The sequence below is a fragment of the Camelus ferus genome, chromosome 24 (assembly GCF_009834535.1).
Source record: "Camelus ferus isolate YT-003-E chromosome 24, BCGSAC_Cfer_1.0, whole genome shotgun sequence".
NCBI classification, from domain to species: Eukaryota; Metazoa; Chordata; class Mammalia; order Artiodactyla; family Camelidae; genus Camelus; species Camelus ferus.
In genome coordinates this window covers 2,355,812-2,373,103 of record NC_045719.1, presented here as the reverse complement: position 1 = coordinate 2,373,103, position 17,292 = coordinate 2,355,812, and the positions used below count along the sequence as shown (strand labels likewise).

The following is a 17,292-nucleotide window of genomic DNA, read 5'->3' as shown; positions in this document are numbered from 1 at the left end:
TTTTTTCTTCCATAAAATTTTTAGAAATGAATATATAGTTCTGTTAAGTAAATAGAGACCTTATTTACAGTTTAATGTGATACAGACATTGCTGTTATGAGATTTTAAATTAATAAGTTAAGCTGAACCAAAATTTAATTTCTTAAATGCATTTAAATAGACCATAGTTTTAAATAATAATTACATGCTATAGCAATATACTTTTTATATAAAGTGCTTTCATTACCTCATTAAATACTATAGTGGTCAGCGTTCATCAAAAATGTCTGCTCAAAATTCTTCAAATATTTGTCTTTTAACTGCTAATCTGTGGGGGTTTTACCTATTGGTTTTAGTTTGAAATTCTTTCCACTGAAGTTTTTAGCTATGAATTAGTATTCATAATTTGTGAAACAAAATCTTATAAAACCTCTTCTGATAATGTAAAATCTGGGTTAAACTCATAAACTATGAGAGTGGATCTTACTTATCTTTCTAAATAGCTTTGTCCTGTCCTTTTCATCATCAGTATAGTTCAGACCTTCATTAGCTTTTCTCCACATGATAATCAAGAAATTTTCTTTTATTATTTAAGTAATACGATACATGTTCATTGTAGAAAAATTAGAAAACATATGTAAGAATAATGAAAAAAGAAATTGCCTTACCAAAAACCACGAAGGCTCTTTTACCCTACCCTACTTGCACGCTAATTAGTTTCATGGATTCTGGCAGAAGACATGAGACTCCTGAGTCAGATAAAGGAAAGTTTTGTCATAGCAACAGCAGTAACCGTACATCAGCATTTGTGCCTGGTCTATGAGCTCTGTTTCTCACAGAGGGTCCCAAAGAGGGCCAAGTGACAACTACATATACAGCAGATTGTGTTACAGGAAAGGAACCCCAAATCTTTTATAATGGGCGATAAGTCTACCTGACCTTTGCCCTAATGGGAGAAATTATTTATTATAAAAAACAAAACAGATCTGATCTCCCTCTGCTCCAGAGGGAGACACTATCTGTGTCTTCCAAGGCTGTTCTCTATACAGATACCCTTGAAAAGACAGTCCAGAATAAAAGGATTTAGAGCATTTGCTTGCAGGACATGTGGAAATGCAGGGGAGCCATGAAGCGTTGTCCCCCAACACTGGTAACGCCGTTGCCGCAGACAGCCAGCAACGTTTGTTTTATATCCCTCTAGAGTTGTATGTGTTTTTTAAAATTTTCTTTTTTTCTAGGTAATTTTTTACCTCTTCATTTTTCTATCTTGCTGAGTTGATAAAGGCCACTAGCACATCATTTGATACCAGCAGTGATAGGAGGTCATTCTTGTCTTGCCATTGAAAGAAAAACATTAATATAAGTGAAAAAGACAGAGTACTTCAAAATTAAAAAGTGTGACTCTGTTAGGCATATTATGTCATCGATATGAAAGAAGAATGTGCCAGTGATTCCTGAATTGTCAGAATATTTGTACCATTTGATAATACAGAAATTTCCAGACAACCACAAGTAACTATTTCCTTTGAAAGTTACTTTCTCTGGATCTGAAAATAATTTTTAAAGTGGCAAAAATCTCAACAAAAACACTTTGTTCAAGTAACACTTTCAAGGATAATTTTATTTTAGAGAACAGAGTAAGTTGGTAGTGGGTATGGATGCTCACACTGATCACCATATTCGATATTGCACAGGAGAGCATGATGAATATATTCTTGTGAACATTTTTCACTTAATATACTCTCAAGTTGATTTCTTTTATGGCCCAGAACAGTATCTTTATGTATGCAGGTGCAAGGCAGAAGGGACATCTTTATGTTTTTATTAGATTCTTTCGTTAATAACAAAGACTCATATTTCTAAGGCAAATCTCTAGAACCTTGCTGGTTAACCTTTTTATTAATCATGCCTTTTTATTTCTGATGCTTCGACATCTGGGGCCTTGCTGACCCTGGGGAGACTGCCCTTCCCAGGACTAGTCAGTTCTCAGAGACAGTGAACAACTCAGTTGGTACTACACCTTTCATATGCAAACGGACCTGTCTGGAGTCCATCTTATCCAGCTCTCACACTCTGGGCCACTGTCCCACTGCTCTAATAATCGTCTCAGAGCCAGTTACCAGACAACTGGAAAAACAACACCTAACCCCAGAGCCTGCTGAAATTATTCAAACTAGCCAATCCTAAACCTGCTTACTCTGCCTTGCCTTTTCCTTCCTGTGAAAACCACAGTGTAAGCTTTTGTTCATATTTCCTTCTTCTCCCTCTGCCTCCTGACCCTGCATGGTGCTTCCCCGTGTGGCATTGCCCCCTCTTCTTTGGAACTCTTGAATGACAGACTGTCTTCAGTGGCAGTGGTCTCTGATCTGTTGGCCTCACCATTCCAGAATAATAAAATCTACATTTTGCAACAACCTTATAAGCAAAGGCATGCCAGTTAAGCTCCATTTTTATTAGCAAAACTGAAAAAACAAAGATTTTCATTTATAACTAGGAAATAAATTATATGAGGCTTTTATTCTTCAGTAATCTGTACCAGTTAAGATACATGGAAATCACGTTCTCTTCCTAATTTGCTAATAGATTTATCAAGAATGAATGTAGATCGATTCAGTTGTTATTGTCAACCTATTAAGATCATCATACGATTTTTCCTTAGTCCTTTGATATAATGAATTGTTGTAAGAGATTTTCTGATAATGAACTATTTTTATATTCTTTGGGTGAACCCTGCTTGGTTATGATGTATTATCTTTCTAAGACACTAAATTTGATTGAAGTTTATTTTTGCACTTACTTCATAAGGAATTTACGTGTACTCTTCTTTGGTGTTTGTTTTATTTTGCACTTGTAAAATGGATTGAGTAGCTTCTAATCTTATTTTTATGTTTTAGTATTGTTTATATGAAATGGGAAATATCTGTTCCCTGAATTTTTTATTAAAAATCTCTTGTAAAATCTTCTGGAATAGGTACCTTTTTAAACATAGTATCTATGGCTATTGCGTTTATTGTCTTCTGTGATCACTGATCTGTTCGGTTTTCTATTTTTTCATGACCAGTGTTTAGTAATGCATGTTTTCCAAGAAAATAATCCATTTTCCAGGCCTTAAGTTATTAATGGTCTAAAAATGAATACAGTATTCTTTAGTAACTTTAAAAAAATTTTGGCTATTTTTTTTAATATCCCTCTGGAATTGTATTTAAGTCTCAATCCCAGTCTTTTTTTTTTCTTGTTTTTTTCCTCTTCTCTCACATCTTCGTGATGAGACTCACTAAAAGTTGAATTCCATTGCTCGTTTTGAATCACCTTTTGGTTAATAAATTCTACTTAAAAAAAAATTCAGTATTTTTAATGCTCCTCCCTACTCTTCCTTCCTTTTATTTACTTTCTGTCCTCGATCAAAAGCTTAGTATCTTCTGCAGTCTGAGTCTACTTCTAGTTTGCTTCTGAAAAGTCTCTATAATTATGGTATCTGTCATTTATTATCACAGTTTTTAAACTCAACAGCTAAGGTTCTGTTGCTTAGTTCTTAGTATCTAGCATGTTTTTCCAAAGGGTTATCATAGCTCGATTAAATATGCTGTACCAATTTGGGTGCTGGATTCTAAGAGTGAGTTAGTAATTACTGTAGACCGTGAGGGTAGGATACATTGTCTACATGAGTGGGCACGTGGTGTTAATAAAATGCAATCTGCTTATTGATTAAATCCAGAATTGCTTTTTCAGATTTAAATATTTGTTCACTGGTGATGTCTGTCTTATACTTAGACATAGATTTCTGGTATATTAAAGATACATTGTTTTATTGTTATTTTAAAATTATTAAGTAAAAGGGAATATGAAACAAGTTAGAAAAAAATGTTATAGTTGTTGAAAGTGGGTCTTGAGGACATTGAGGACAATGACGGTTTGTAATAAAATACCCTTTCTGCTTTTGTGTACATTTGAAAATTTCCTTCATGAAGTATTTTTCATACCGTATGGCTTGGCTAATATTGTTATAACTTTATTCATATTTGATTTTTTAATAGAGTAAAGACAAGATTGCCTCCTATAGCAAAACTCCAAAAATTGATCGAAGTGATGTGGGCAAGGAGATGAAAGAGAAATCGTCCATGAAGCGTAAACTTCCTTTTACCATCAGCCCATCAAGAAATGAAGATCGAGATTCAGACACAGGTAGGGTAATTTGTTGTTTTGTGGTAAATTTTCAGTCATTCTTTTACTGAGATTTTCGTTATCATTCCTCTTGTACCCCATTTTATAGAATAACATTTGTATTTCAGGTTTATCATTTTGGGGTGGAAATTCATATATTCCTCACCCAAACATGATTTCTAATTGTAGATGAAAACAATTTGCTTTTTTTTCTTATTCTCATTGTTTATTAAAAACCTCTTACCATTTTCAGAACTAAATTTTTTGGGAAGCATTTCAATGATGAAAGTTTTACTCGGTGATATGGAGCATAGAATATGGTAGATTTGAGAAAAAGTTGTTGAGTTTTTGTGGCCAGATTATTGAACCCACCAAATAAAAAAGTTTAGCCACTTTAGATTCAGAAATGAGTCAGAAATACGTCCCTTCCAAAAACAAAAAAAATAATGAGGCTGCCTAAGCTCAATTTATAGTCCTTTTTTTCTCAAAACTCTTATACGTCAGGGATACTTGATATCGTCAATCCCAGTTATGCATAATAGATCAGAACCTTATTACTACCGCTATCTAATAAATTACTAGACTGTATTTTAGCCCTGAACTACTCATTTCTGGAAACTAATATGAACTTGAATGTTTGTTATATATTTATCAAAATTATTTTATTCCCTGAATGAAATATTATTAATGAACTGTTTTTAAGAATGTTTTAGCGACACTCACAGAAAGTCAGTGTTACAGTCTAAGTTTATGTACAAAGATCATATCCCCCTTTTATCTTTCTAGCCATCTTAATGATCAGTATGGAAATAATCTTGACTCCAGAATTTGTGAAAATACTCTCAAGTCTTTTGAAATCCCCTGTGTTGACATAGCTTTAGAAATGCTTTATTTTAGTGTACACTTTTATTAGGTAGGTTTCCTTTTGTGTGTTTGGCTCTCTCTTAGCTTGAACTAGAAATTGTTCTTAAACACTCATGACATTTTTAAACCTTGAAAATTGCTTATTTGTAGTGATTAAGAAACTATGTGCTTTGTTCATTTTATGTTACACAGACTTCTTCTAACGGTTCAGAATCTTGTTTTTTTTGAAGCCTTACTCTCCTTGTCCCTAAGCATTGTTCTCCAGCTGTCACTAGGTCACTTGGCTGAGAAGAAGGTGCTTATGTGCCTTTAGCTTTGCAAGATTTAACTTTTCTCATGCTTTCTCCTTGGAAGTCCTTTTGTTCGTCATTTCTAAAGCAGTTATATTAACCAGGTTTTGTTTCCCAATGACAATGATATTCCTACTAGTAGTTTGAAGAAGGGACTTAGAAAAATTCAAAGAATATTTTTAGAAATAGGTAAGGTTTTAAAATAATGTACTTCTCATTGGAAGTTTTATTATTGGATCAGGTGGATTATTTGTCTTTTATTTTGCATGAAATAATGGAGAAAGGTTTAGTGACATGTGAACTTTAGGCAGTGAATAAACAAATCTAATTTATATTTTATTAATGGGATTATATGCTTTTCCCCCCGCTACAGTTTTTCCACTATTTGAATTTAATGGGATTTTTTTGCAGCTCTGTCTCTTTAAGACTGTTTCATAAAACAAGCTCTTATTTTTCTTTTGGAACGGTTACATGCTAACCTTAAATGAGACTTTGATGGACTTGAGCATATGTTTATATTTTTGGTAGTCTGAATTTATAAATTTTAGTAAATCACAGATGAAGGCTTTATTTTTGCACACGCACACATCCACACACACATACAAAGCATTAAGAATTTCACCAGGCCCAAAGCAAAATGTCTTATTTATAGTCAAGCTGTCTTATTTTCATAATTAAAAGAATAAAATAGAATCCAGAGTACTATTAAGTGATACTTTTCATATGAAAGATAATTATAGCTTTGGACCTCATATTTAACATTGGTTTTCATATGGAATGTATTATATTTTAAACAGTGAGCTAAAACTATAAAGAATAAACTTATAGAAGGGAGAAATATTTACAACATATATGGCAACCCTTATTTTTATTAGTGGTTAAAGTTCTTTTAACGTGAAGAGAAAAACATAAAAATGGGAGAATGAACAAAAGATAAAGGCAAGTAGTTCAGAGTAACCAAAGTATAGTTACCAAAGAAATATATGAAAAAAGTATATTAATAGTAGTCAAAGAAATACAGTTTATAATGATTAACACAATTGTCATTGGCCTAACTTAAAAACTGGTCCCTGGTTTGAAATAAGAACTTGCTTTTAGTTGGTCTGAATTACAGGAATACCTTGTTGGAGGTAAATATAACAACATATATTAAAAACTAAAAGTTTATTAACATTTGACTTATTCTTTTGGCATTTATTTTATACAGACAATTACTGATGAGAGTAAAAATCATCTTCAAGTATGTTTATCTCAGTTTTCTTTATAATAACAAAAAAAGGAACATAGTTCAAGTAGTATAGAATTTGTTAAATTATAGTAAATTCAATGAAGAAATGATTTTTTACCCTTAAAAATAACACTGTGGAGGAATATGCAGTATGACATGGAAAGATGTTTGTAGTATACAAAGTGAAAAAGTAGGTTATGAAATGCTATGTGCTATTTGATGTTAAGTCGTATTCTTTACCTAAATGCATATTCACACAAGGTGTATATAAACACACATACAGAAAGATAAGATTATTTAAATACAAAGACTGTTTCCTTGTAGAACTAAGCCTAAACCTAATGGGCTTATTATGGCTTCTGGACAAAAAATGTAAACATTGGAAACCCTGACTTAGTGAAGAATACAAGAACAAAGAGGGAGGAATAAGGAAAAAATACTAATAGTGCTACCCAGCTTGACATCTCTTGTAGCAAGGGATTAACTGATAGTGTTTAAAACTGAAATAACATGGTTTTTTAAAAATTATTACTTAAAATTTTTTATCTTTCCTTATTTAAAATGCTTTTATCTGTATGTTTATATATATGTGTGTGTATATATTTTAGTATGTGATGTCTCTTATAGAGAAGCATTTCCTCTAGTTTTTTTTCATGTTGGATTAAACTAAAATTAATCTTACACATTTTTATTTAAAGATAGCACATATATATGATATTTTCTTATTGTTACTTAAATTGATTTCTCTTTCCCTCTGCTAGTTCATCTGTCATATATATACATATACATATACATATATATATAGAGAGAGAGAGGCTTTGAATGATGCTCACGAGATGTTTACATTTTATTTCCAGGATTTGGGAATGATTTGTTACTTTCTTCTTTGTATTCTTTTATATGCCTTGAATTTTTAAAGTAATAAGCATACATTATTTTTATAAAACACAGTCATTTCTTTTTTAAAATGACATTTATATTGTCCAAGGAGGGCTCTGGTCCTCAGAATCAGCAGTGCCATCAACTGGACGAGTCACTCTTAGTCTTCATTTTGAGATACCCCAGTGTATCTTCAACTTCCTAAATTCTTAATTTAATATTTTTTAATTTTTTGAAAGGTAAGACTTTCTAGAAAAGTAATTACTTGACTAGACAGATAAAATTTGGGGGAAAATTGCAGTGTAATTTTGAACTCATGCCAATGGGTCCTTATAGCTATATCATAATACTATACATTTCAACAAATCTCCAGTATATCTACTTATATCATTCCAGTATCTATCCCACATTGTCCTGTCCTGTCAGAATTCCCATAAACTTTGTCCATGAAATGTTGAGAGGCTAGTGTATACAGGGACTCATTGAGCCCATGGATGCATCTACATCTTACCTAGAAGACAAATTACTTCTTACACCTACTGCATCAGCTTGTTTTATCACTTATTTTTAGCCTTTATTTTCAGTCTTCCCTCATGCAGAATCCTGACAGGGTAAATTGCTGTAGCTGTAACAGAGGTAATTTATAGCATCATGTTTATTATCAGAGGCTTTGGAGCCTGACAGCCCAGTGTTGACTCCCTGCTCAGCCCCCTGCTAGCGCTGGCCAGGTAAACTGAGTTCATTATGAGTCCCAATTTTCTCATCTGTTAAAGTGCATATAATACCAGCTTCAGAAAATTCTGACCTTTGAGTGATATAACGTGAAAATCAGTTTGCAGTACGTTAATTAAAACAGAAACCTGGCTAGCACTGACTTAGAGGTTTTTAGTCTAATGCGGTGAGACCAAGCAGAGGCAGGCCGGAGTTGGTATAGCAGTTCAGTAATGCCTTCAGGGCCTGGGCTTTTCTCATGTTTCTGCTCTGCACCCTTAGCTCATCATAGGCTTTGTCCTTAAATATTTTGTCTTACAGTCACAAGATACCCTTCCTGGGCAGAAAGTAAGAGAGGAAGGACCAAGTAGAGAAGTCTCTCTCTCCCAGTGAGACTTGGCCTTTTTGCTGGTGAGACAGCCTTCCTAGGAACTTCAGCCCGTACCTCACGTTGGTTAGGCCTCTCTAGTTGCAGGGGAGTCTGAAAAGTCACATACTCGGAGCTGGGCGAGTTGTCACCCTGATCAGAGGTGGAGTATTCCTGGTGGGAGAAGGGGAGAGTGCATATTGAGTGGACACCTTACAGTACTGCTTCTCTATAGCACACTTTAGCGCAGTAAGTAATAACTGATAACTACTGTTACCTCGAATAGTTATTAAAATTTTACCTAAGTGAACTTTATTCCTGCACTATCACTCTTAAAATCATATTTATTTTCTTTCCTGATCTAATAGCATCAAGAGAAAGCCACAGTCCCTTGACGAGAAAGCACTGAACAGCTGTCTTGAGGCTGTACGTGAGGGAGTCTCTTCTTGGCCTCCAAACTAGACTTGCAATTATTTTGTTAAGAGCATCTTAGCAGATTGTATCTTTATTATACCCTGAATTATTTATTTTTTATTCATTCATAGGAGTAGGGTTACAGGGTTAAAAGGGTTAAAATTTCTGTGATGTTTCTCCAAAATGATTATACCTAGGTATAAAGCCTCCAGGAGTGTACCACTGTTCTTCAGCCTCAGATAACATCGGAGCACGTTTTCCTTTAGATGTGATAGATCTAACGTTCTTCAGGGTTAAACCAGTAGTACTTCATTTTAGTTTGCCTGTTTAAATAAGCAGAAAAATACAACATTCTTTACTTTTTAAAAATATATGTTTCCTCTTAGTAAGCATTATTTATTTACTTACTAATTTTTCTTTTGGCATATGTAAGTAAGCGTGGTATGAGAAAATCCACAGGGGCACAGTACGATCTGTTCCCAAAGTCCACGGTGGCGGTTGTTGAACACGTTCAAATGTTTTAAACTAAATTTCTACTGGCCAGCCTTAAAAGTTCTGTTTTCCTGAGGCTTCAGATGCCATTAAAGGATTTACCCTATTTAATATGACTCAAGCAAATTTGGAAAGGGAAACTTATATAAAAAAGGAAACATGATTTTTCTGGTAACTGTGTTAAAGTAGGAGATAAAATCAGTGCTTTGCTTAATAAGGATAGTCATCTTTTGGTGATTTTCATGGAGATTACTTATTATAGATTTAATCCCATCTATTCCCCCCTGTGTTTTATTATAAAAATTTTGAAATACCCAGTGCAAACTTTTAAAAATCATTCTTGATATTTTTCTTGTTCTCTTGCAATCCAAAACAGAATATTACCTTAAAATAATGGCTTTTACAAGAAGGATTTACTGTATATGGAACTATATTCAATATCTGTAATAGCCTATTATGGACAATAATCTGAAATATATATATACATATATATAAAACTGAGTCACTTTGCTGTACACCTGATGTCAGCACAATGTTGTAAACCAGCTATACTTCAATTAAAAAAAAAGATGGCTTTTAAAATACAAATATTGCTCGTCTTGCCTTGCTGCCAAGAACTTACTGGGGAGAGAGAATTGCTCTACTTAGTACTCAGTGTTTTACAAAAACCTCATAGGTAGCAATAATCTCATTGTGGTCTGGTCTCAGTAGAGCACTGAAGGAAGAAGTGGTTGAGTAAAAGGACAGGATATGGAAGTTTTAAATTTTCTAGCTTCTTAATTAAATTTTTATAGAATAGACATTCAGATGCTCCAAATATAAACATACTTATTTGAGTAAGAGCCAGAGAGTGTTAAGGAGTCAGAGTGGATTAATTACTGCCAAAGGAAGGTTTGGATGAACTGTTAAACTACTTTCTTATATTAATGAATATAACCGAGAGTTCATTTTATCCCTCATTCTTCAATCTGTCACAGTAATATCTGCTCCAATAATCCATTTGATTCAGTTTGTTGGTGTAGCTTATTGATTGCCACTTTTTCTTTGCTTTCCAGTCTATGGAGGCCTTTTTAAATTTTTACTTGTCTTTAAACGAAATGTCAAATATTCTTCATGATATTCTTCTAGTTGCTGACTTAATGTGTTAATTTTGAAATACAAGTATTTATTGAAAGGCTTGTAATTCAGTTCATTTACCCATTTGCTCTAGAATTGGTCTAAATGTTATTAATGATTTCTCTTTCAGTTGAATGATCCTTATTACTAAACTTTTAGGCTTATCTTTAAATTTTTCAAATACTGTGTTTAGGGGTTACTTGTTCTCTAAATTGATTTTCTCCCAACATTTTTATTTCCTTACACCTAAAAAATGAATAATGTCTATAATAATGATCCTGGAGAGAAAAGTGTAAGCCAGTAGATTGAAAATGTGAAGATCAGAATAATATTGAGTTAAGATAGCTTATTGCTTGAAAGTAAAAGTATTTGCTCTGGCCTTATTGCCAAAAGTCAGTTCTCCATATTGTTGTTTGTCGTCTTCGTTGAGTTCTTAGCTGATAAATGTTTTGATTTAGACAGCTTTTTTTCTAAGAGGTCTTTAGTAGTGGTCAGTGTAGTAATTCATACCATTTGAAATGTATATCATTTATAGAAAGGTTTGTGATCTGGAATGATGCTGTGGTCTAAAATGTTCTGTTGTCTTGTGAGTAGTTTTGGTATTCATAGAACAAAAAAGGATGATGTAAGTCCATTATTCAAAAGTCATTTCTAAAGACAAATTCTAAACAAAAAAACAGTGATGGAGTACTGGCTCTTTCATCATTATTCAGAGATTGAAAAAAAATATATCCTCAAAAGAGATGATATGTTTTAATAAGCAGCACCAGTGACAACTGTTATCGCAAGGTACATGGTTGACTTTCTCAACTTTAATATTCCAGTTAAAGAAACTGAAATCTTAGTTATTGGCCAAACCTGTGATTTAAATGTACTTTTGGCTTTACCTTTAAAATATAATCTTTTGGGAAAACAATGATACATCATTGACTAACTAGTGATCTTTTGAAAAATGTTGGTTTGTTGAATTCTGCATTTCCCTTCGTATGCTTTTTTCTTTTCTCCTGTCTCTTCTCATTCTGTAGATTCAGAACCAGGACATACAAGTGAAAATTGGGGGGAGAGACTTATATCTTCTTACAGGACATACTCAGGTAATTAGATTATCAGGGGCTCCTGTTTAGCCAGTGGTTTCTGTCACATTTACAATTAATTATTGTGCTATAAACAACTTATTTTCAAACCAGTGTATAGATGTCTTTGTTTGGATAAGTGAACTATATGTGAATGACACGAAATTTTCCAGTTTTCTTTTGAGCTATCCGGTGCATCATACTCAAGACATGCCCTGTATGAACATTAAGCAGGACTACTGCATACTGCCACTAAGGTGTTGTGCAGTGCACTGTGGGGGCGCCGCTCACCTAGAAAAGTGTGCAAGTCAGCTCCTTGGAGTTGTGCGGTGCAGTGACCCCTGTGGGAAGGTACCCGAGGGCCTTAGTTTCTTTGCTGTACTCCCCGACAAGGTATACCACGTGTATGGATTGTGGTAGGCAGTGTTGTCTTACTCTTAAATCATGCAGTGTTTTTTGTTTTTGTTTTTTTTAAAAACACACTTAAAAACTTTTTTGGTTGACCTTCTTAGTCTGTTGACTTCGCTGCCCATGTTGAATTTCAAAGTGGATCAAAACACTAGGTTTCTTGGAAAAATGCCATTAAAGAGTAAATATATTCTCTGGTATGTGTAAACTAATTAATTGTTTTGATTGTCTTTTTTTCCTTTTTAATGAGCTTACATTCTTGTCTCTGACTGTTTTTAATGTAAAATATTGTTTAGTCCTTGATTGTCCAGTTTTTAGCATATGACATTTAAGTCTAAAAACTGAAATAAATTTTCTGTTTCTGATGTACTTTGTATTTATTTTATAGATTTGTAGGGTTGGTATAAAACCAAATAGTTATTCGTAAAATTATCTTAAAAGCTGTTAAATTGAGCTCATAAGTCAATAATACTTAGTTATCAAAATTTAGGGGTGGGAATCATGTTTACAATAAGCATTAAATTGAAAAGACCTACTCTTGTGGAGTTCAGCGTTCTTTCCTAAAATGAGGCTCCTAAGTACCAGGATGCACCTAAAAGAGCTGTATGTGACGAAGCCATCCACGATCTGAGTATGACTGCTGGAAGTCAGAACAGGAAAGCCCCCAGCTGTTAGAGATTGTGTAGATATTTCAGAACGAAATAGTATTTGACAGCATTTTTCCTCAGAATTGAAGTATATACATTCTAAATGTGATTGATTTAACTATGTTCCTCTGTATTTGAGTTTTAGCTCCGTTGCTTCATTCTTTATACAGTGACTGCTTTGTGGAAAACATTATATTCTTTAGTTTTTGAGATACTGATATATTTATGAACCAGATCCCCAAGAAAAACAATTTTGTCTCTTCTCCTTAATATGCTTAATTGGGATGTGACATTGTTGAGCTTTCTATTTCTTCTGACATGACCTGGAAAGAAGGCACTAATTTTTGAGACTATAAGACTGAGACATCTCTGTTATTCTAAAGATCCTCTGAACCTTGAAAGAAAGAATGTTGGATTCTTGAGAAGTCCAAATATCTTTTTCTTTAGTCTTAAGTGAATCACTTGGATTTTTCTTTAAAAATCTCTTAAGGTGGCTGAGTGGAATTTCAAGTCTATAGTAGATTGTGCTGAATGAGTATGTGTGTCAGTGTTTCTGTGTTTAAATTTTAAAATTCTGACCCATTAATCAAATAAATAAATACATATTTCAATTACTAAAATTTGAAAAAGTACCTAACCTTTTCTAGTATATATAGTATATGATCATTTTTTACTTATGACAGGTCAGAGGAAACAAGTTCTTCACTGGATAGATCCCAGATTGTCAGAATTTTGTTGAATGCTTTAAACTTGAAAAGGCAAACTTTGCAACATGGTAGCCTAACATTTATCTTCTTTTCCTATCTCATGTAAAGCATGAACTCAGATAACTAAAGTAACTCAGTTAAAGAAAAAAGTTCATTTTGGATGCTGATATCTAATTGAAATTTTTGCTTGAATATTTGGAGTATATCCAGTTAGTTTATTCTTCTCCAGAATGTAATAATTATCTCTTTGCTCATTGGCAGCATGGAATTCTAATAATGAATTTATAATTGTCTTACTATTTTCTATAAACAGTATATATCACTGTAGAGCATATTTTTTAAAACATTGTATTAAAATGCAGTCAATACCAAAAAATAATTATTTTGCAAATGAGAAAGTAAAAGACAAAATTTTTTCCAAAATTTTAGAAAATCTTTTAAGGATAGAGGTATTATGTGTTTTTTATTTTGCTTCCTCTAATTACTGAACTTATTTTCCTGAAAATAACTTTTCTCCTTTCTATAAAATTGTCACACTTAAATATTTAATTCTGGGTGAGAAGTACATTCATTACATTTAAAGATTTGTTATTCAAATAGAAAAGTATTAAAACAACAGCAATCATGGTTCTTCATTAAATATGAAGCATACAGAACATTATTAGGAGGAAGTACATGTTTCTGGAAAAAATAGGCCTGTTCAAAAGACCTGTTAAGGGCTTTGTGATTTAGTAGGCTAGGTGAAACACTGTGCTGAAACTGGATTTATACTAATTGGATCATTAATGATAATAAAATGAGAAACATGAAAATAAAAGAATATATTAGAACTATTAATATAGACTGACTTTTAAAGTGTTGAAATTTTTAATGTAAAATCAAATATCAACTAAATGGATATTTTAGGAACTATTGAATTTTGAGTGATTTGTGGGCAGCAGAGTTTAAATATTAAGACCTTCGATTTTTCTAGGCCATTAAGACTCCAGTTTATCCTAATTAACTGATACATTGGAAGTGTTTATGCCTTAAATAATAATACAATAATACTTAAATAATATCAAACTTTTATTAGTTTCTTGAATCTTGCTAGATCAATAAATAATGACCTACTAGAGTAATCTAGCTGCTGGCCGTGTCTGTCTGGAAAAATACCCAGTATTGACTACTGAGCCGTCCCTTCTCCCACTCATTTTTGCTGTTTTACAGGGAGCTTCAAACCTGGATCAGTAAAGCCCAGATGTCGGTATAGGATTTCCCAGGAAATAGATGCCTAGACAGTTAATAATAGGCAGATCCTCTCAGGGGACTACCTGAATTAATTCTCAGGAAGTCCTAGAGGAAGAACAGACACCTGTGTGTCTTTGAGCTGTGAAGTCCACTTCCATCTGAATTTTCCAGCACTTAATGGGGAATTCTAGCTGCATTGCCAGAAGTTTTCCCAAATAGCTAAATCTGAGAGCTGACTTTTTGATGGATCTTTGAAAAACTCCTTAGACTTTTTTGAATCTTTGCAGATTCTCTGTTAACTTCCCCCTCCACCCCTACACACACACACACACACACACACACACACACACACACACACACACACAATCTTTAATTAGCTCTGTTTTAACTTTGACTGATACTATGCCTTGTTCAACTATTCCTATGACTGGAATGAAGTGATCTGCTGCTTTTTTTCAGTAATTATTCTTTGTGATGTGACTTGTCTTAAATATTTGTCTCCTTAGAAGATTGTACAAATATTCAGTGGAATTAGGGAGGTAATATGAAGGAACATGGCTATTTAGGCTTAGCAGTAATTAAGAAGAATAAAATTATAATGAATGAAAGAGAAGTTTCGAAGATGCAAAACTAAGGAATGTTTGAAATATTGAAGAAGTTAAATATTAGAATCATTAAAATACAAATTTTACACTGGCTGAATTTCCAAATGTTTCTAATTTTCTGAAAATTATACAATTAAAAGTATTTTTCAAAGCATTCACGAAGAAAATTGCTCATGTAATGGAAGCCTGGTGCTCTCTCGTCTGCCTACTGCTAGTTCATTTGTTACACACGTTTCTCGTGTACACGTATAGCATCTGTTTTTAAAAAGTCTTTTTATGTTTTACTTTTGAGTGCTTAAATTTCTTTCAGAATCTTACACTTTTTTTTTTAATCATTCCAGAGAAAGAAGGTCCAGAAAAGAAGAAAACAAAAAAGGAAGCAGGAAATAAGAAGTCCACCCCAGTGAGCATTCTTTTTGGTTATCCACTCTCGGAGCGAAAGCAGATGGCACTTCTTATGCAGATGACAGCAAGGGACAACAGTCCAGGTGACACTTACCGTCACTGAGTCCATGTGTGTCCTTAGTTTTCCTCTCAGTGTGGCCTTATCTTACCAATTATTTTTAAGTACTTCAAATTTTTTTAGTTCTTTTCTGGATTTAATCAGAATTTTTTATAAGTTTGTAACTTTACATTTATTTGTGTGACAGTTGTTTATTGTCTGTATCCTCCACTAGATGAAAGACTGTACAAGAGTGGACATTCAGTAAATACTTGTCAAGTAGAATGCATACAGTTGACCCTTGAACAGCACAGTTTGAACTGTGCGGGTCCACTTTGTGCAGCTTTATTCAGTAGTAAATACAAAGTACTACACGATCCATAGTTGGTTGAATCTGCAGATGTGTGACTGAGAATACAGAGCCAACTGTAAATTGCACCCGGATTTTCAGATGCAGGGAGGGTAGGTACCCCTCCCTAATCCCCAAGTTGTTCTGAGGTCAACTATAATTTAGAAATGGTCAGCCAACTTGAGAAATCTGTTGCAGGACTGTGTGCTTTTACCTTGCTTCAAAGTTTTTACCCCAGGTTCTGCAAAGCTGCTTCTAGGTTTATAGTTTACTTTTCAGTTCATTAGCACCCTGCTGAAGGCTGATAATCTTATCACATGCATTTAGAAGCAAGGGTATAATCCATGTTTTATTAAGATCTACTAAAATTTATTTTAAAAGGAAAAATATCTACAGTATACTATGTAAGTTTATTTCATATTTCATTTCATGCTTCCAGTTAAGGTGTGGTTCTACACGTGTGTGTGTGTGTGTGTGTGTGTGTGTGTGTATGTGTTTATTCAAGTACTTTACCTTCCATAAATAATTGAAAATGGCTCACCAGCGGGACCAAAACGAAGAGGGAACAAACATACCAACCTAATTTATTAAAAGGGCTTTAAAAGGTAGATAAAATTAAGAGAGCTGGGCCGAGATAGTAATTACTATTGAGCGTTGAATTTAGCTATACATTCTGATAGCTAACAACACAAAAGAAAAATTTTAAGTTTTATAGTTCTCATTGACCAATACAAGAAGAAGGTAAATCAGTTTTGTCTAGAGAAGAAAATTTTCTCTTTTGGCGCTGAATCGAAGGCCTCTTTATGTAAGACTTTGGGTAAATAAAAGACCCTGTTTAAATGCATTGAAAAGGACACAATTTTTCTAGTGAACTTTTCCTGTGTTGGTTCTTTTTAAAACAATGGGACAAATTAATAAAATTCTTACAGTTTCTTTGTATCATAGTTTCCATCAAAGCATTGAGTGTGTCTTACACCTTTCACTAATAAAAACATGTTAGGGCTTCCTGCTTTTTTACGTAGAGCATGTTGGTTTGGTTATTCTCCTGCCTTTTGACCCACAGTTTGGGAAAGATTGTGGCCAAATTAAAGATATTAACAGTGTTGAACTTTAAATTTTCTGTAAAATCTTGACCTTGAGTTGTATTGAAAGTTAGATGGGAAGACTTTTATTTTTCAAAACTGGTTTTTTAATACTCTGAACCTCTATCCTTAGAATAAAGTAAAAGAATTAATACAGTAAGGCAAAAAGCTAAAATCCTCTCCCATTTCCAGTAACCTCCCCCCTTGAGAGGTACCCACTATTAACAGTTTATCTTCTAGAGATTTTC

General features: G+C 33.4%; 1 protein-coding gene across 6 annotated transcripts in view; it reads left to right on the top strand.

Moving 5' to 3' along the window:
- Positions 1-17,292, top strand: part of ANKRD12 (ankyrin repeat domain 12) — a 107,547-nt gene that overhangs the window by 34,410 nt on the left and 55,845 nt on the right. For 5 of the 6 annotated variants that reach the window (XM_032467453.1, XM_032467450.1, XM_032467451.1 and 2 more), the window contains exons 3-5: positions 4,014-4,161; positions 11,527-11,595; positions 15,513-15,659. In XM_032467453.1, coding sequence (XP_032323344.1) covers positions 4,014-4,161; positions 11,527-11,595; positions 15,513-15,659 — 364 coding nt within the window. The remainder of the gene's footprint in view (positions 1-4,013; positions 4,162-11,526; positions 11,596-15,512; positions 15,660-17,292) is intronic. The other variant, XM_032467455.1, reaches the window with a different exon arrangement.